The sequence below is a fragment of the Theropithecus gelada genome, chromosome 9, assembly GCF_003255815.1.
Source record: "Theropithecus gelada isolate Dixy chromosome 9, Tgel_1.0, whole genome shotgun sequence".
NCBI lineage: Eukaryota > Metazoa > Chordata > Mammalia > Primates > Cercopithecidae > Theropithecus > Theropithecus gelada.
This window is the reverse complement of record NC_037677.1, coordinates 30,197,443-30,218,733: the sequence shown is the minus strand read 5'-3', so window position 1 is coordinate 30,218,733 and position 21,291 is coordinate 30,197,443. Positions and strand designations below refer to the sequence as shown.

General features: G+C 35.8%; 1 protein-coding gene across 1 annotated transcript in view; it reads left to right on the top strand.

Annotated features, from left to right (window-relative positions):
* MALRD1 (MAM and LDL receptor class A domain containing 1) overlaps positions 1-21,291 on the top strand; it is a 670,416-nt gene that overhangs the window by 487,295 nt on the left and 161,830 nt on the right. The window contains exon 32 of the mRNA XM_025396215.1: positions 3,279-3,436. Coding sequence (XP_025252000.1) covers positions 3,279-3,436 — 158 coding nt within the window. The remainder of the gene's footprint in view (positions 1-3,278; positions 3,437-21,291) is intronic.

Below are 21,291 nucleotides of genomic sequence, written 5' to 3'. Positions count from 1 at the left end.
ATAAATAAATAAATTAATTAATTAATTAGAAAAATAAATTTTATGGAAATTTTCTTATTTTGGCAGCCTTTGTAAAGGGGTGTTAGTGAAAAGAGATATTTTCTGTCAAATAGGTTTTTTTTAAAAAAATAGATGCAAGTTATTTGCATCTTCCAGTCCAGCATGTAAGGAGCTTGGAAGGCATCATTCCTATCATTATAGAAGGAAAGGTGAACCAACTGAAAATCAATTCTTTTTAGATTCATTAGAGAACTGGGGTCACAGGCAAACCACTACCCCCAACATTGGACAGCCAGACAGCCAGACACAGAGTATCGCAACTTACCTGGGCAAGTAGCCCATGAACGGGAACTCTTCAGGGAACAAGTACTGGTGTAGGAATCCTAACTGTAACCGACAGATTGCTGCAGCCTCAATGTGGACAAGTTTGAGAGAAAACAATGTGATGGGGACCCAGTCCTTGGCAGCCCACACACTTTGGTCAATGTTCCCTTCAGGGGCCCTCCCACATTCTCACAGCAAAGATGAAAGAAAAATCTCAGTTTTCAGCAGGGAAAAGGGGAAAAGTAGCCATTTTGAAATATTGCTAGAGCGTTCTATTCTTAACAAGGCCTGCCTTCAAGAAAAACATTTTCCCGGAACCTAACCAACCTAGGGGAATAGAAATACCCAACTATGTTATAAGAAGTGACAGGGAATAATTGAAAATACTGTCTTACAGTACTTGTACTACCCATGAAATGGGTTAGTTATGTTGTTATGTAAGTTGCTTATAAAATGGTATGATATTTGACAGAGGATTTGGTTTGGTAGTTATAGTGTATATTGCAAATTCAAAGTCAATCCCTAGAAAAAGAATGGAAAAACAGAAGATGTAAAATTGATATGTTAAGAAAGGATGAAAACAAAATTGTGAAATATTCAATTAAAGCCAGAGAAGACAGAAAAAACAGAAGGGGGGTGGGGGAAGAAACAAAGATTAAGAATATAAGAGTATTGAATACAAAATAGAGAAAAATATGGTAGATGAATAAATATTACTCCAACTATATGAATAATTACTTTAAGTGCCAATCATCTAAATTCACCTGTTTGTCAAAATAGATACAAACACAAGACCCAACTATATATTGTCAGTAAGAAACCTACATTTAATATACACACACATTAAAAGTGAAGGCATGGAGAAACATATACCATGCTAACATTAATCAAAAGAATGTAGAAATTTAGATAAAGATGACTTTGGAGCAAGGAAGATTACAGGGATAAAAAGAAACATTATATAACATTATGTAGCAATAATGAGATCATTCTTCCAAGAAGCCAAAACATAGATGTTCTATGTACATGGATAGTAAGGCAATAGTTTGTAGATGTCAGTTCTTCCCAACATGATGTATAAATTCAATGCAATTCCAATCCCAAGTTATTTTGTAGATATTAAAAAACTGATTCTGAAGATTGCATGGAAAGGCAAAAGACTCAGAATAGCCAGAACAATATTTAATTAATAAGAATGTGTCAGTATTGGCTCATTAATTGTAACTAATGTGCCACACTTTGTTGAAATGTCCTTCAAAAAAATGAAAAGGTAAAAATCCAGGTCATTAAGTGGTGTGACATGGTCATCTAATTCTCCTTTGCAATATATTCTAGCCACTTCAATTTTCAATTGTATTCCGTTTCAATTGTATTCAAGCGTACAGCACATGAGTATTCCTTGCACTGAAGAATTAAATGCTGGGAGATAAAGGTAAACTAATACATATGCTGATTATTCTAATACATATTCAAGGATATAGCACATGAGTATTCCTTGCACTGAAGAATTAAATGCTGAGAGATAAAGGTAAACTAATACGTATGCTGATTATATTAAGAGTACTCAATTGACCTGACAACAAGTTTTTTAAAAGAAAAACTTCAAAAGAGAAGCCTATTGGACCACTAACTCGCAAATAATGCTTTAAAAACATGTATCTGAATAACAATACTAAAATACCACAAGAAATCAAGAATACTTTTAATTATACATTATTTTAATAGCCTCAATTTTGAACTAAAATTAAATAGGTAAGTGAAGGGAAAAATACACATACACATAGGTAACATATAAATATATGTAGAAAATATTTTAATATATTATATATTAATATATGATAGATAAATATATAATAGATAAATATATTTAATTATATATTTTATTATATATTATAAATATAAATATAAATATATATGTGTAAATATATAATATATTATAAATATAAAAAATATATATGTGTATTTTTTCCTTAAGTTAAATATTTATTTGTAGTCTCATTCAAAACTATTAATATATTTTCTACATATAAATATATTATACGTTCATATATTTATATTTATATATTATATATTATATAATTAAATATATATTTATATTATTTATTATATATAATTATTATATATAATACATTATATATAATTAAATATATAATCATTATATATAATTATATAATATATATTTATATTTACATATTTATACATAAATATATTTATATTTACATATTATATATAATTAAATATATATTAATATATATATAGAAAACATTAATAGTTTTGAATGAGACTACAAATAAATATTTAACTTAAGGAAAAAATACACACACACATATATATATATTTTACCTATCCACAAAGGGGAATGGTATCTATGATGAATTTCTGACAATGGCAACAGAAAAAAATGCAATTGTGTTTAAATGCAGAAATCTTTCACATACTAATGCATTTGAGAAGAAAAGAAGTTGTGTATTACCTCGAAAAAACTAATGTAATGACCCGAAGAATCACATTTCACTTTGCAGTTATAGCCATTCACTACTACCCTGGCCAGTGTGGGAATCAGAGCAACTGAAAATAAGATACGATACTAGTCAGTCCCCAGTACCTACTCTGTACTTGCTGTATGCACAGCATACGAAGTATTTTATTGCTGGAATCTGACAGGTTTGAGCAAATTAGGAGAACAGTAATACACCTTCATATTCAAAACCAGTATTTGATTACTTTATGAGTCACTTGCTCAAGGGAATTTTGTGAATCACATGATCATAGTGACACATTTTTGGCTCAGAAGAATGAAATGTTATTGATATATGACTCCCAAAATGAAAATGAGTTCTGTTTGATTGTGTGTATGTATGAGGATAAAAAGATATCTGTTAATGGTTGCAATACATTCCGACTCATGCGATATTATCATTGCACTGAAAAAAATTGTGTTCATCTATTTCAAGGTAGTGGTAAGCACTTCCTGTACGTCAACTCATCTGGCTCCAAGGAAGGATCCATTGCCAGAGTTACTACCTCCAAATCCTTCCCAGCAAGCCTCGGAATGTGTACTGTTCGGTTCTGGTTCTACACGATCGATCCCAGGAGTATGGGAATATTAAAGGTACAAAAGGAAGCCAGAGATTTATGATCACTGAAATATGCATGGCATGTTTAAACATTGTCTTTCCTTGTCTTATTTGTATTTTTGTTGGTCACACCACCAATGCTGATGCCATTAATTTCTCATTTCTTTCTGGGGCAATGGGACGTTGGCAAGCTGTGCTGTCATTCATTTTAATCTCATTCAAGATTTATCTCGCTGACAGCTGCCACCTGAACTCAATTATGTCGAATGCTATTTAAAAGATCATCTGGAGGTAAAAGAATTTGGGCAGATTCCACATGTATCTTCTTTAGCAGCTTAGCTAGGGACAGTAAAGAAATGTGATGTGAGGCATAATGGTGAAGAAGATAATTTTCTACCCAAAATTCAGTAAAGGAAAAGCAAATTTGAGATTTTAAGTGTATATCAGCTTACAGTAAAATCAACATGCATGCTCTGTTTTTACCTAATTTAAAGCAATAATCTGTACCAAATGCAGATACCTTTAATGAAACAAGTTGCTGCACTCATATTTTTCATTGTATCAATGAGTTTTTCAATCATTATGAACCAATTTTAAGATCCTGGTTTCTAATTAAATGATTACATATCAACACACCACACCTAGTATTATTAACTTACAGTTTATCCAATCCTGTTTTTTAAATAAATGCAATTGGGATTTTTGTCCTTATGTTAAATGGTCCTCTGTAAATAACAGTTCTTATTAAGTTCTGCCTTATATTTACATGTATTAGAAACATTCTATGGTATCAATTTTAATTCTCACCTTCACCTGATGAGGAAAGTATATTTTTCCCAATTTTACAACAAAGAAACTGAGATTCAAAGAGCCTTAGTAACTTTTTCAAGATTTCACAGTCAAAATTCTGATTTCAAAAATCTGGTACCTTTTTTTGGTGGGGGGCAGGGAGGAACAGAGTCTTCCTCTGTCGCCCCGGCTGAAGTGCAATGGTGTGACCTCAGTTCACTGGAACCTCCGCCTCCCAGGTTCAAGTGGTTCTCTTGCCTCAGCCTCCTAAGTAGCTGGGATTACAGGCATGCATCACCCTGCCCAGCTAATTTTTTCTATTTTTAGTAGAGATGGGGTTTCACCGTGTTGGCCAGGCTGGTCTCAAACTCCTGACCTCATGATCCACCCACCTCATCATCCCAGAGTGCCGGGATTACAGGCGTGAGCCGCCATGCCCCCACCTCAAAAATATGATATCTGTTGCCCAGTTTCGTTTCTCAGATTCTCTGTGGTCAACCAGAGAAGTCAGAAGAGAAACATGTGAAAATGAGAGAAAGTAAAAAGGCCTTATCAATTCTAGGCATCTACAGAAATTGAAACTCTTAAGTAAAAATCTAAATGTGCAAAGAAAGTTGAGAATTTATCCTGACTCTGTGAGGATGTCTGTTTTTTCAAAGGAAGTCAGTAAAACAACAGAGAAAGAGGTTCATTTTTAACAGTCTGGGAGCACATGAGTAAATGCAGAGTATGTAAAAATTTTATTTTTCATAGTTTTTACATCTAATCGATGAATATTCAGTAGATTAGCCTATTGCTTATGCTAAATTTTATCCATTGTAATTTATAACCATTGAGCTTCACAAAACACCTTATTTCTACTGACATTATGAAACACAGATTGCTACAACTGAAGAGGACACTAGTCTACAGTTCCTCACCAAAGCAAGTATCAATGGAAAGGCCACTAGACCTTTCTGTATAATATAGGCAAATTTCCGTCACTTTCTGAGAAATTGATGCTTCCTCAATTCAAAAAGATCACTTGTGTGTTCTTTAGCTACTCACCAGCTGGACCTTCAGTTCTTTAGTTACCCAGTTAATTGGCCCTCTGTGTTTAGCCATGTTTCTGTAAATAGCCTTTGAAATAGAAATGTTGACCTCATGTCTTGATTTCTCATACTTGGCTTTGGTGCCTACTGGTTTTTCTCACCAGAAGGTAGCCGTTAAGTAGATGCTTTTCTACTCTGACCAGTTTTCAGAGAGGTCTGCTAGAAAGAATAGTGGCAGGAAATTGATAACCAGCATGATACTGATTTTTCTGTAGCAATGGTCTTGGTGGGTATGTTAAGTCATTCTTGCATTGCTGTAAAGAAATACCTGAGACTGGTAATTTATAAAGGAAATAGGTTTAATTGGCTCACAGTTCTGCAGGCTGTACAGGAAGCATGGCACCAGGCATCTGCTCAGCTTCTGATGAGGCCTCAAGAAGCTTTTAAGTATGGTGGAATGCAAAGTGGGAGCTGTCGCATGGTGAAAGCAGAGGCAAGAGGGGGAGGTGCCAACATTTTTAAATGACCAGGTATCATGATAACTCACTCACTATCACGAAGACAGCATCCAGCCATGACAGATCTGCCCCCCATGACCCAAACAGCTCCCACCAGTCCCCACCTCCAGCATTGGGGATTACAATTCAACATGAGATGTGGACGGGTCAAGTATCTAAACTACATCAGTGGGGTTGACTGCCACAGTGACTTTCTTTTACCACGTTCATGGGTGACCTCAGTAGGGCCAATAATAAGCTCCTTTAAGCATTTGATGCAGAGGAAGAGAGGTATTTTTCTTTCTTTTAGATTACAAGTTGTAGGGACATAGACTAGGCATGGGGCTATTGGAGGCCATCTTTCCCCACAAAGGGAGAGAGATTGTTTGACAAAAAAGCTAACACACGGGGACACAGAGCTAAAGAAAGGGGAAGAAACAGAAACGTACCTGCTCTATTTAAACTCTCAATCCCACTGTTTCTGCTCCAGTAGAATTCTCCTTTTGTTATTTGCTACTGAAAAAGCCCTAACCATTACAGAAACTCAGCAAAAACCGTTTTCATGTGTCTGTATATCACTGATGGATCATAGCAGCTGGGCAAATCTTATTTTCTCAACTATTGCTGTGGAAAATCTTGAGTTATTCACAGACTGAAAACCTTCCTAAGCATGCAGTAATTTTACATATGGAGGAACCAATGAAGTGGAAACCATTCTCCCTGCTCTTAGGATTGAAGCTTTCCATTAGCATGCTTTTCTCTTACCTGCAAGTTGGTGCTTTCTTACAATCTCTAATTTGGGTATTATAGTGCTGCAGGACCACTCCTTATAAATAAGATGTGGACCCATGTTTGTGGCTCTATTTTCACTAATAATTGACACTAAAATTCCAATTAATATAATCTGGACTTGTGGTGGGAAAAAAACTTCTTTTTCTAAGTAAAAAAGAAGTCCTTTATTCCCCTTCTCTAATAATGTTGACACCATAAAAAAAATCTTAAAAGAATAAAATAAACGATCATATCTACTGTTGGTGTGGATGTAAAGAAATAGATATTTATTGCTAGTTGGACTATCAATTTGCAATTATGAAGAATATTTTGACAATTAAAAATTATAATTTTTATATTATTTACTAAAACATTTTACATCTAGAAATTTATTGTAATGAAATAAAGGTAGATATATATGCTATTTTATTTATAAAGTTTTTGTTGTTGTTATTGTTGTTGTTTGAGATGGAGTCTTGCTCTGTCACCAGACTGGAGTGCAGTGGCGCGATCTCAGCTCGCTGCAACCTCCGCCTCCCTGGTTCAAGCGATTCTCCTGCCTCAGACTCCTGAGCAGCTGGAACTACAGGTAGGCGCCACCACGCCCAGCTAACTTTTGTATTTTTAGTAGAGATGGCATTTCACCATGTTGGTCAGGCTGGTCTCAATCTTCTGACCTAGTGATCCACCCGCCTTGGCCTCCCAAAGTGCTGGGATTACAGGCGTGAGCCACTGCACCTGACCAAAGGTTTTTTTTTTTTTTTTAATCTCAATGTTTACCCTAGTAAATATTGGAAACCACTTGAGCATCAAATAGTAGGAAATACTAAAATATAATACATTCAGTCATATGGAAACACTGTAGAACAATTCTGTGAATGAATAATTAGTGATAAAAAGAAATGTTTATTATTCTTTAATGATCTAAGCAGATTGTTAAGGAATATGTATACTAGTATGCAATTAAAGAAATCAAATTTTGTGTGAAAATGTGTATATGGCTATAGATATTTACCTATATAAATATATGTATGTGTATATATGAGAGGGAAAAGGAATAAATGGAGAAATACACACTACAATGGTTAAAAGAATTATTTGTACTTTTTGAGATGAAAAAGTTTATTATTTTGCAGTCTTATGTATTTTATAATTTTTCTACCTGAAACTTGTATTAGCTTTCTAATAAAAAATACATATTTCTAAAGGGTCCTTATATTTGGAAGGGTTGAGAGACACTGCCCCAGAATGTGCCATAAACACATGACCTCTTGGGTTAATAATAGCAAATGTGGTTCCAGAGTACATGGTAGCTTACAATTGTCTGAAACTATTTCTTACGTTGATTATAGAAACCCTTCAGAAGGGATATGGCAAAGAAAATACCTAAGATGAATTTTCAGAGGCAAGGGTTTATGAGGCAATAAAAATAGGAAGGCTTTCTCAAAAGAGATTCTGAATTGTAGATTGTGGGAGTATGTCTCCTTGTCAGCATAAATTTTCTGAAATCTCACTAAAGGTTACGCATTCCCTGCCCTTCCAGGATCTGCTCTGTATTCCAGAGAACTACACTTCCCTGGCTCCTTTGCTTTCTGCCTTCCTAGGTAGGTTTGGTCAATGGAAGGTACCCACCAAAGACCTGAGGACAGGAAGAGAAAACAAGCCTTCCTCCTCTCCCTATTTTGGATTGAATCTCTAACTGTGCCTTATCTGTGACTCAGCTTCCCCCAATTAGGCCATGCTTCCTTAGTTCCAGCTCCCATAGAACATGCCCGAAAAATTTTCTATTCTTCCAGCAGCTTGACTTTGGCGACTTTCTTCCTTTGTCCCTCTCGTTTTAGGGATGGAAACATTCTACATATGGTAGGTTGCATCATAATTTCCTTGCTGACTTCTCATCTGTTCCATAACCTTTGTAATCAGTCCCCTATATCTGTATATTAAACTTCCTTTATTTGAAATACGTTAGAGTAGTTTAGCTACTCTAAACTTGATTTTGTCTGATATAAGTGTGCACTGTAAAGAAAACACAAATCTTTTGATGCTATGACCTTACAAAATAATAATTAAAAAATTGAGTGACAGTCAGCTTCAATTTGTCCTCATAACATTAACTTATTTCTGAATAAGTTTCTAGTAAGTGATAACAGAAAACATGTAAACGAACAAAACAGGTAACTATGAGACCTTCTATTTGCCATACAGAACTCTGGAGCAAATAATAAGTTTCCCGTGATTATTACTCATCGCCTGCTGAGAGAGGCATTTTATTTTGAATAGTAAGGAAGCCCCTCTCAGAAGGATGATATTTGGATTTAGAGTTGAAAAAACAAGAAAGAGCCAGCTTTGTGAATATCTGGAGAAAGACTGCTCTAAGCAGAGGTTACAAGCTAGTGAAAAAGCTCCCATGTAGAAATTTCTACGGCTGGCGTAGCGGGAACAACATAGACCAGAGAGATAAATAAGATTGAAGATGTAGGAAGAGACCAGGTCATTTATGACCTTGTACATGATAAGGAGATTCAATTTTATTCTAAAAACCATGGGAAACTGTCAGAAAGTATTAACATGAAGAGTAATCTAATTAAAAAAATGTAAAAGGGCTGTTGGGCTGCTGTATGGAAAAGGGCTGGAATCTGGTGGGTAGGAGGAGACCGAAGTGAAAGTGAAACTTGATGTCTTCTTTCAGGTCGCTATTACCAAATACCATTGACTGGGTGACTTATAAACAACATAAATTTATTTCTTCTAGTTCTGGAGGCTGGGAAGTCCAAGATCAAGGGAATGGCAAGTTTAATATCTCACCAGACCTTTTCTGTGACTTCACATGATGGAAAAGGCAAGAGAGCTCTCTTCTCTCTCTCCTTTTTCTCCTCCCTCCTCTTTCTCTAGATATTCACAAGGCTGGCTTCTTGTATTCAGACATCATCTTTCTCAGAGGGGCTTCCTTATCAGTTGATATAAAATACCTCTCTCAGCGGAAGATGAGTAATCACTTATCAAGGGAAACTGATTTTTTTTTTTTCCAGAGAACTATATCACAAATGGAAAGTTTCATAGCTACCTGTGTTGTTGTTTGTCATTTCTCTTACTTGACTTCAGTCTCTTTATAATGGCACTAATCCCATTCATGAGGTCTCCCCCTTCATGATCTTATCCCTCCTATAGGCCCTACCTTCTAATACCATCACCTTCGGGATTAGGATTTCAACATATGAATCTTGGGGAGTAATATTCAGTCCATTGCACGGGAGAAAAGTGAAGATAATTTCAGAAATCCAGGGCCACAAAGATGTGGCTTGATTTAAAATGCAATATAAAGATAAACTGAAAACCAATGTCTATAAATAATGCAGAGGACTTAGATCTTCACTGACATTTAAGATAATTTTCTAAATAAAGCATATCTAAATTTTATTAGCATATTAATGAAGTGAATGATGTAAAGCAAAAGCAATCAACTACTTGTATAGTTGATGAGATCAGGGTGAAATTCAGTTATGATTTTCCTATTATGTTTTAGGATAAAAAGCCAAACTATGCTGATTTATCTCAGCCTTCAAAGTAGAGGGCTGCATAAAGAAAATATTTTATAGAAATTAGGAAGACTTCAATATCTTTTCATTGTAAATGACTGATAATCAGAATAATAAAATGTTCACATAGGCATCAATATCCTTCAATTAAAGGCTGAAGGAATTAGGGAACGATGCTAATTTGTACTTACTTAATAATTGCTTTATTTTCTAGTAATGACAAACCAGAAGAACTTACAAAGATCAGTTTCTTTCTGTCTTTCAATTACCTACTTACATGTCAAATTAAAAGCACTCTTTAAAATGATGTGGTCACTTTTTGATCTACCTTGCCAAAAGAGCCCTGAATGAAACCAAATTAATTTCCCATTATATTATTTAATCACAGTTATTCAGCTTCCTACCTTCTGTCTTGTTTTGATGTTTAATGCTATCTCAATTGAATTGGTCTATAAAAAGCAGTTAATTTGGCACTGGACAAGATGATTTCTCTAAAAATAACTAATATATTTTATTACTCCAGACTTATTTTTAAAGAAATAAAAGGAAAATGAATAGGTAACTCACAATTTATCTTTCGTAATTTTTTGTAATTTATATAAATTTCTAATTGCTCATGGGAAAAAAAAGCTACTTTCTAAAACTTCCATGATAACAGATAAGTATATATATACACATATATATATATTTTCATATACATATACATGTATATATATGAATGGGATTCCAGAAACCAATTGTTCGTATTTCAGAACAAGTAGCCTATGGTGTTGAAATAGTCTCTATCTTAGATTTCAGGTGTTCTTAGGCCCCAATAAGTTTCAGTAAAACCCATAGGATAAGACATTTAGCATGTAAATGTTCCAGTTCAGAAAACCATTATTGTTGTGAGCTGGTGCTATTGAGTTTTGTTTTGTTTTATTTCAATGTAATATTTAGGAAGATAGTAAAAGCAGAGAAAAAAAACAGAATAATATCAGTCAGACTTAATAATATCAGATGGTTACAATATGCCATACACCAAAGTCCTTTATCATAAATTAATCAATCTGATTTTCACACCCTCCAATGAGGCAAGTACTGACATTGTCGATATTTTAACAGATAAGGCAAATGAGATAGACAAAGCTTCAGGAATTTGTCCAAGGTCATAGAGCTGGGCAGGTTTTCCCACATGGCCTATCTCTACTCTATGCTTATAACTACTGCGCTTTTCTGCCTTTCAGAATTAGAGGGCTATTTTATGATATATTTAGGGTTTGCATTTTCATTATTCAAAACTGTCTTATATTTTCTACCAGTAGTTGATAAAATTTAATTCTTTAAAAGGTATTTTACATATTTCGTGTTCTGCGTATTATACTTTTCAGTATACATTTGGTTGGAATTATAAATTTTACAAAATGGCATCATGGTAGCTTAGTTAGATGTGTCCCCAAATGCTTAGTGTGTGTGAGTTTAGTATGGGGGATGCTGTAAGTATTTGTTTTACCAATAGTTGCCTATAAGATATGCCATGCAATCCTTTTGTTCTGTTGCTTTGTTTTTTAATTTTTTATATTTTTGAGACGAGGTTTCACTGTCACCCAGGCTAGAGTGTAGTGGTGCAGTCTTCACTCACTGCAGTCTCGACCTCCTGGGCTCGAGTTATCCTCCCACGTAAGCCTTCCCAGTAGCTGGGACTACCAGCATGTGCCACCACATCCAGCTAATTTGTTTTTTGTTTTGTTTTGTTTTGTTTTTTTGTGTGTATGCAGTGATGGGGTTTTGCCATGTTGACCAGGCTGGTCTTGAACTCTTGAGCCCAAGTGATTTTCCCACCTTGGCCTCCCATAGTGCTCGGATGATAGGTGTGAGCCACACGCCCAGCGTGTTCTGCTGCTTGAGATGGTTAACTTTTGAATGAGCTGCTCAAGGTCAAGGGCCACCAAGACTGTATCTTCTTTGTCAAACTCACTGAGGGCCCTTCTGGTTGATTTTGTAATCATCTAGAATTTGTCATTAGATCTACAGTTGTCCTGTTAGAATTGGCAGACGTTTCTGGAACCCATTCTTTAGGCTAGTGCAAGAGGAAATTCTATTCCCTGTGATGATAGCAGACATCTCATCATCCTAATAGGAAGTTTAGCAGAGAAGAAAAAGAGTCTTACCCCTACTCAGCCTCTCTTGAATGCAGAATGACTGTGGGCCCTCTGGGGTGTGGTGCAGAGACATGTGGCACCCACAGTGGAAGGTCTTTGAGTTAGTAAGGCTTTTGATATATCATTCAACAACGATTCTCACAACCCATAATGGATAACACAGCAAAAAATATGAATAATGAACCAATGAAATATGGCACATAGCGAGTTTCTAATAATAGAGGAAATGCATTGATACTTACGTTCCCTTAATCAGGTACTAGGTTGTCATTTATTGCAGTGAAGTAATAATTTAGAAAATGATAACCCTTGTTACTTAGCTGCTGAAAAGGCTCTGGTTATTCCCATGAGATGTGACCATACAGATTAGGACCCAGCCCATCTCACAGTTATCACTTGTGCCGCAGAAATTTCTCCAGGCATATGTCGAGTGAAAAGAGAAGTAGAAAAAAGAACTTGAAGTTTCAATAGCAAAAAATATGTGAAGTTGAATATTCACTTATATTTACGAAAAACATATATTTTCAGAAATTAAAATTGGAAGGCCGGGCACAGTGGCTCATGCCTGTATTCCCGGCACTTTGGGAGGCTGAAGCAGGAGGATTGCTTGATGCCAGGAATTTGAGACCAGCCTGGGCAACATGGCAAGACCTTGTCTCTTTAAAAATAAAAATATATTCAGGATAAAAAAATGAAAGGAATTAAGTGGGTGCTAGTTTGTATAACATATGCTTAAGGCAATATAAACATCAGGACTTTTTGTTGTGTTTCTTTTATTATTGACACTGTAAAAATGCATTCTTATGAAAGTTATTGAGTGGCATTATCAGTATGCTGTCTCTAATTTTATTCATTTTCAAAGTACATTTTAACTAATTTTCTAGACTAACCAGTTCTCTTTCATTCTTGTTTATGCTGAACTTCATGGCCAGTGTTTTTACAAGTGGTGTTAAATTGCTTATCAATGGTAGCTTTGGAGAATCATATTAGATAGTATTTAAGAGACATATGCAATTATCCACATGCCTAAAAGGTAGGGAGATGTGTGTAGAAGTTTTTAAGCATACTTAACAAATTTATAAATAGACTTGCAGAAAACCTAGATTATACCTTAAATCTGAGCATGCCTTACTATTTTCAGCAGAAACATGAAAAGTAATGTTCTAGGGCAGTAGCTCTTAATGTATCACTCATCCTGGCACATTGAAATCATTTGTACAATATGACATGAGTAATGTGTTATAGCAATAGTTAAAATGAAGCAAGATACTTTTTAATGATTTCTTTTTCTCTTTGTAAAGAATAGATTCAAGTTTCTCCCTCTATAATACCAATGTTTTCTATTTTAATCTAATACGTTTTATTGAATAGCAGAAAAAGGCAAGGTTTGGTCTGGTGTGCCAGAGACACTTAGGATCCTGCAGCAGGGTACACTTAGAAGTGTGTCAAGCATACAAACATGATCTATCACATAGTAAGAATCACCAGCTCATATTAACACCTTAGCAAAGATGGTTGAATAGGTCTTGATAGCAAAGAGATACTCTGACAGCTGTGCCAGAGTAAACCTTGCTAAAATGTACTATGTGTCTTCCATTGTTAATAATAGAAAATATAAACCATAGGATGGCAAAAAAAAAAAACACTGCTATTAAGTTTGCTATTGAAATATAAATTAGGCAGGATGGGAAAGCACCACACAAAATGCAAAGGTCGACACTCAAGAGAAAGAGCTAATCTAATTTGACCTTCAAAGTAGACTTTCCTTTCACAATATAATAAAAGTAGAAAAATAAAAGTGAACTCAACTTGAAGAGTTATGCAACTAAAAATTAAAATCAAGTCACAGTTTTAAGACAGAGGCATGGGAATTTGCAAAAGAAGGTCTTTCTTACCCCTGACTACAGATGGACTAGGTGCAAAGTCATCTTGAGAAAGAACCTAAATCAGCTTCACTTGGAAGTCTGGGTCTGGAGCTGAATATTATTTCTTTATAAAGACCATTTAATATATGTGAAGCTCAAGTAACTTTTCTTTTACATTTTTATTTCACGAAAGCTACCCACCTTTATTTTACTTACAGAGTCTGAGTTTAATGCCTTGTTTAGGAAACCATTTTCTGTCATAAAATAACAAACTACTTTCATTTGTTTTAATAATTATATAATTTATGATTTTAATAATTATATAATTCTGATTTCTAGTTTTAACTACTTAATCTAGTTATAATTCATTTTTGTTTATGAGTGGTGAGAGGTTAGAATCTTCTGATGGCTTTTTTTCCAAATTGCAGTATAGTTGTTCCAATATCATTGATGTAATTCTTTGTCCTCTCCTGTGGATTGGACCTGCCTCCACTATCATATGGTAAATTTATATACACAGATGTAAATTTTCTTTAAATGTGTGAAAGAATGATAGCTTCTCAGCTGGATACAAAGATAGGTAGATAAATAGATATTAGAAATACAGAGACAAACCATAATCCTCTCTATCCTTACTGTTATTGGCTTAATTTGTCAGTGTAGGAAAAAGGTATTTTAGAAGCCTCCAGTACAATTATAAAAGTGTCTATTTGTCTTTTTGTTTTATCTGTCTTAGAATTTTTTGTGTCGAAGTTATGATGTTGAATGCCTAAAGATTCAGACAGTTATGTCTGTTTGGGGAATTACAACTTTTATCAACAGTAAATGGCCCTCTTTATTCTTTCTCTGGAAATCCTGTATTATTTGTTAGTAAAATGCACGTTCTACTGTCTTCATTTTTTGTCGGATTCATATAAGAAAATAAAAGAACTTTTATCTGAGCAATGCAAGAGTCCTATTAATTATTACATCCAGGGAGACATTAAACTGAGATAGCAATCACACCCTACTCCCCTGGGTTTTTCTTTTTCCTTTTTTTTTTTGAGACAGGATCTTGTACTGTCAGGCTGGAGTACAGTGGTGCAATCACAGCTCACTGCAGCCTCGGCTTCCTAGGCTCAAGGCTCAAGCAATTTTCTGGCCTCAGCCTTTCAAGTAGCTAGGACTACAGATGTAAAAATCATGCCCAGCTGAATTGTGGTTTTTTGTTTTTTGTTTTTTGTTTTTTTTTCAGAGAGAGAGAGATGGGGTCTCATTATGTTGCCTAGGCTGGTCTCCAACTCCTGGACTCAAGCTATCCTCCTGCCTCAGAATCCCAAAGTGCTGAGATTACAAGCCTGAGCCACCATACTAGGCTTACTCCCCGTTTTGAGTTATGTATTTATCTCTTCAAACTGCTTGTGATTGCCCCACGCGTCTATAAATCAACCTAATAATGCCACACCAGACACTGTAACCCACACCCTGTAGCTTCACAATGCATAGCCAATCACTAATCAGTGTTATTTTTGCAAACCAATGGAGAATTCTTGGCAGACAACTTTGTGTCAGCTCGCTCCGTATCCCTATTTTTGCCTTTACAAATCCACTTGTAACTGCTGCTAAATGAAGTGTATATTCAGGGCAACTGGAATCTATGCTCCTGGGTTTCCATCCTCAAGCCTGGTCCAAATAAACTCTCTTGTTCACATTAATTTCACCTCACCTTCTTCTTTTTAAATCAATATATATCTTATCTTTATTTTAATTATTCCATGCTTCTTGTTTTTAGTTATGCCTTTTATAAACAGTATATGGCTGGATTGTTTTTTTTCCACACAATCTGAGCTTCTGGTTTTTTAAATGTATCAATTCAGTCTTTTTATATGTTGTGGTTACGGTTTCATTGTCATATAGATCTTTTGGTTGTGTGTTTTCTACCCCCCCCCCCCCCCCCCCCTTGTTTTTTTTTGTTTTTTTTTGGGTGTTTTTTTCTTTTTTTTTTTTTTTTTTAAAGATGGAGTCTCTTGTCACCCAGGCTGGAGTGCAATGGTGTGATCTTGGCTCACTGCAACCTCTGCCTCCTGGGCTCAGATGATTCTCCTGCATCAGCCTCCCACGTAGCTGGGACTACAGGTGCCTGCCACCACACCTGGCTACTTTTTGTATTTTTAGTAGAGACGGGGTTTCACCATGTTGGCCAGGCTGGTCTCGAACTCCTGACCTCAAGTGATTCACCCACCTAGGCCTCCCAAAGTGCTGGGATTACAGACGTGAGTCACCACACCATGCCTACTTGAGTCTTTAGATGGATTGGTTAGATTTCTTTTGTTCTTCCTTATTCCCAGTGTTGTTAGTTTTACTTGCTGTGCCTTTTTTTTTCCTAAAGTGGACACAATTTTTATTGTCTATTAAAGTATTTATTATGAATGAAAATTAATAACCTACCTACCACCCACTAAAAGTAGATCTTTGGCAAGATTTGATTGGCCTGAATCATCCTCCCTAAAAGTTCTATGACTTATTAAAATTGTCTGGAACTAAAGTGTAAAAAATTTCCCTACATTCTTGGCAATCATATTCATAAAAATGACCAAGATCTCTCTTCAGTTTTTCAATTCACAGGGTATTATTATCAAGTAAAACTATGCATTTTACTGGATGATAATATCAAGCAGTGGGCAAGTTATCTTTGCTTACCACTCTTTATTAATGCCTGTGCAATCTACTATATTGGATTCTTTTTGTTTGATATGCATATTAGCTTGCTAGAGTTACCATAACAAGATACCATAGACTGGATGGCTTCAACAATAGAAATATATTTCCTTATAGTCATGGAGGCTGTAGGTCCAAGATCAAGGTGTCAGCAGGTATGGGTTTTTCTGAGGCTTCTTCCTTGACTGGTCACTGGTCACCTTTCCACTGTCCTCAGCAAGGTCTTCCCTCTGTGTAGGCATATCTATCCCTCATGTTTCTTCTTATGTCTTAATTTTTTTTTTATAAGGGCATCATTCACATTGGATTAGGGCCTATCCTAACAGCCTCATTATAACTTAACGAGGCCCTGTCTCAAAATACAGTCACGCTCTGAGGTTCTGTGGTTTAGGGTTGCAACATACAAACTTTAGGGGAACACATTCATCCTGTAACAGTATATTTTCCTCATGTGCATTTCAGATAACTGCAAAATGCTAACCTTTTGAGTTCCTGATTGAAAAAAACAATCATGTGTCTATATTGGAAAGATTGGTTGGGTATAGATTTCTAGTTGAAAATTATTTTTCCTTACGTAATTGAAGATGTGGCTGCACTGCATGCTAATATCCAGTACCTGCCTACCTTTTAGAAGACTGATGTCTGTCTGATTATTTCTCCTTCAGGATTTTTACACTACCTACTTTTCCTCATAAGTGAATAAAATGTTCTTTTTATTCCCTGGAATCCATAAATTTTCCTGGAAATTTAATGAGCCCTCATCATTTGTCACCTTAGGGAGATTTTCCTCTGTAATTTACTTGGTTATCTCCTTCAAGGAAAACTATTAGACAGATCTGCAAACTTCTGGACCTTTCCCCACCAACCCCTCACATAAATTCACAACGTTTTCAGCTTTTAGTCCTCTGGCACTGTGGTCTTGGACAATAACATCTTTCAGTTTTCCAATTCACTTTTTGGTATTTAATCTGGGTCAGTTCTGCTGTTCAGTCTCTCTCTGAGGGTTTTATTTTTACAATCATACTGTTAATTTCCAAGAACTCTGAATGCTTCCCCCCTTTCATGTTTGCCTGTTAGATATGAGTGACACCCAAATCTCTCAAGGAAGTTAATTTTATTTCTTTCTTCATTTTCCCATTGGTTCTATTAACTGTCTTCCCCATGGTGTTCAGTATTCTGTTTAGTGTAGAGTTTCTGTTTTACAGTTTTTCACAACTGTCTGGTTACTTAGTATTAGTGTTCTATTTCTATAGATAGATGAGTCTACACTGAATATTATTACTATTTGTGTTTTATCTTCTCCCACCAAGTAAGAAATTTCCTTTCCCTAACAGTGAATATGCATTCTGATTCAGGATCTCTGGTTTCATAATGCTCTGATGTAAAGGACTAGCTGTTTTCTAGTGTGTTTATGTTTATGATGTATTGTTAGCTTGTTTATGTGTTGAAGGAGGTACACGTATTTTTATGGCAGTCATAAGGGACATTGCATCATTTCTCTGGTCTCAGTACAAACTCTTGGAAACTCCTATGTCGGAGCTCCGTTTCAGCAATATTTACCCATCTTGTCTGTTCTGGGTACGAATGCTAGAATCAGCAACTCCTAACCCAAGGAATCAGCCTGGCTCTTCTGGAGTCCTTGGATTAATTACCAGATGGTGACGTATACACGGCTCCTTCTCTTTAGTCTTTGTCTCTTTGAGTTATTCCAGAATTTGGCTAGAACAGTTCACATTTTTGTCATTGGTACTGATCTTTTCTTTTACTTGTAGGTGTTTCCAAATGCCTCAGTTCTGTTTATGTATTTTCATCAAACAGTTTCCATTTGATTTAAAACTTCCAGAAAGTCCTAACTATTTTTGTAAGCTGGTACCTGTGATCCTGATTTTCCTGTGCTTCTGTGGATTTATGTCAGTGTTTTTCCTGTCTTTCCACTGGAACATTTTTGGAGAGTATAGGTAAGTGTGTGTTTCAGTTAGCCATTAGACAGAAATGATTTTTCTAAATATTTACAACTTTTGAAGAACCTACTAAAAGAACAGTAATTCAGCTCAGAAATTCATGTTTTCTCCATTTGCTGCCTTGCAGTGTAAATTTTCCTTCAATTTGAGGGAAGGTGTTTTGAAGGCATTCTGAAGGTGGTCTGTGTAGTGATATTGTTCATTGAGAGAAAAGCCTGTAAGTGTCAGGCTAACTAACATTAAATGCTACATGGGTCATTTTGCTAGGAAGAGGTACTTTCTTGGTGCTCTATTTCTGATTACTCCTATTTCTAGTTACTTGGTCTCTTTCACATAATGTGATGTTAAAGTTGAAGAGCTAAATACAAATCAGCCATTTCAATTTCCACATCCATAGTAGCTATAAGTTTTTTTCAGTTCTTCCTCCTGTGAGACATTCAGTGATGTTTATTACAAACCAAGTGAGGTGCAAGAAAGACTACCCGACTGGAACACAGGAAACCTGTGTCCAACACCCAGCTTAGAAAGTCACTAAGGATTAGAAACTCAGAAATTTCTAAAGCTCTCTGCTTCGCGTCCTTCTTATTTGCAAGTACCTTAGTAATGCTTAAAAAAAAAACCTGAAAAACCTAAAACTACATCTGAAATTATTACTGTTTTAATCCCACAAAAGAATGCCAACTTCTCATGATGAAATTCCCCAGTTACCACTCTCATTATCATGACGTGACTTATCCTTGTATATTAGCTCCTTTTTTTCCACCATAAGATATATATGATATGTAATAGCAATAGTAATAACATGTGCTTAGTGTTGGTACTGAGTTGACATACTTCACTTAAATTTAAACCTAGTAACAGATCTATCAGGGAGCTATAGCACACTTTGTTTTATTGTACTCCATTTTACTGAACTTCACAGATACATAGATAGATATATATATAGAGAAAGAGAGAGCGAGAGAGTACAAATTGAAGGTTTATAACAAAATTGCATTCAGCAAGTCTATGTATGGCTGCTATTTTCCCAATAGCTTGTGCTCGCTTTGTGTTTCTGTGTCACATTTTGAAAATTCTCCCAACATTTCAAGCTTTCTTCTTATCACTATACTTTTTTGTGTGTGTGTGACAAAGTTTCCCTCTTGTTGCCCAGGCTGGAGTGCAATGGCACAATCTCAACTCACTGCAACCTCCACCTCCCAGTTCAGGCAATTCTACTGCCTCAGCCTCCCAGCTAGCTGGGATTACAGGCATGCGCCACCACCCTTGGCTAATTTTGTATTTTTAGTGGAGATGGGGTTTCACCATGTTGGTCAGACTGATCTCGAACTCCTGACCTCAGGTGATCTGCCCCCTCTGCCTCCCAAAGTGCTGCGATTACAGGCGTGAACTACCATGTCTGGCCTACTTGAGTCTTTAGATGTGTTGGTTAGATTTTCTTTGTTCTTCCTTATTCCCAGTGTTTATAAGTTTTAATTGCTGTGTCTTTTTTTCTAAAGTGAACATCATTTTTATTGTCTATTAAATTATTTACATACTATGAATGAAAATTAATTGCACACTTGTTAACTTACCACCCAAGTAAAAGTAGATCTTTGGCAAGATTTGATTGGCCTGAATCATCCTCCCTAACAGCTCTATGACTTACTAAAATTGTCACCATGCCTGGCCTCATTATATTTCTTATGGTAATCTGTGGTCAGTGATCTTTGATGCTACTATTGTATTTTTTTCTGGGGTGTTATGAACTGTAATATAAAATGGTGAATACAATTGATAAATACTGTGTTTTTTCTGACTGCTAGATTGACCTGTGGATCCCTTGTCTCTTTCCCTCTCTTCGGGCCTTCCTATTTCCTGAGACAAGACCACATCAAAATTAGGCCAACACTTAAAGGCCAATGGTCTTTAAGTGTTCAAGTGAAAGGAAGAACAGCACTTCTCTCACGTTAAATCAAAAGCTAGAAATGATTAAGCTTAGTGAGGAAACCATATCGAAAGGTGAGATAGGCTGAAAGCTAGACCTCTTGCTCCAAATAGCTAGTCAAGTTGGGGATGCAAGGGAAAAGTTCGTGAAGGAAGTTAAAAGTGCTACTCCAGTGAACATGCACATGATCACAAAGCAAAACAGCCTTAGTGCTAATATGGAGAAAGTTTAAGTGGTCTGGATAGAAGATCAAACCAGCTGCAATATTCCCTTAAGCCAAAGCCTAATCCAGAGCAAGACCCAACTCTCTTCAGTTTTATGAAGGCTGAGAGAAGTGAGGAAGCTGTGGAAGAAAAGTTGGAAGCTAGTAGAGGATGATTAGTTCATGAGATTTAAGGAAAGGAGCCACCTGCCTAACATAAAAGTACAAAGTGAAGCAGAAAGTGCTGACGAAGTGCTCGATAAAGCAGCAGCAGGGTTTGAGAGGATTGATTCCGATTTTGAAAGAAGTTCTCCTGTGGGTAAAATACCATCAAATAGCATCATTTGCTACAGAGAAATCTTTTGAACAAGGAAGAGTCGATCATGCAGCAAACTTATTGTCTTACTTTAAGAAATTGCCACAGCCACTCCAGCCTTCAGCAATCACCACCCTAATCAGTGAGTAGCCCAACA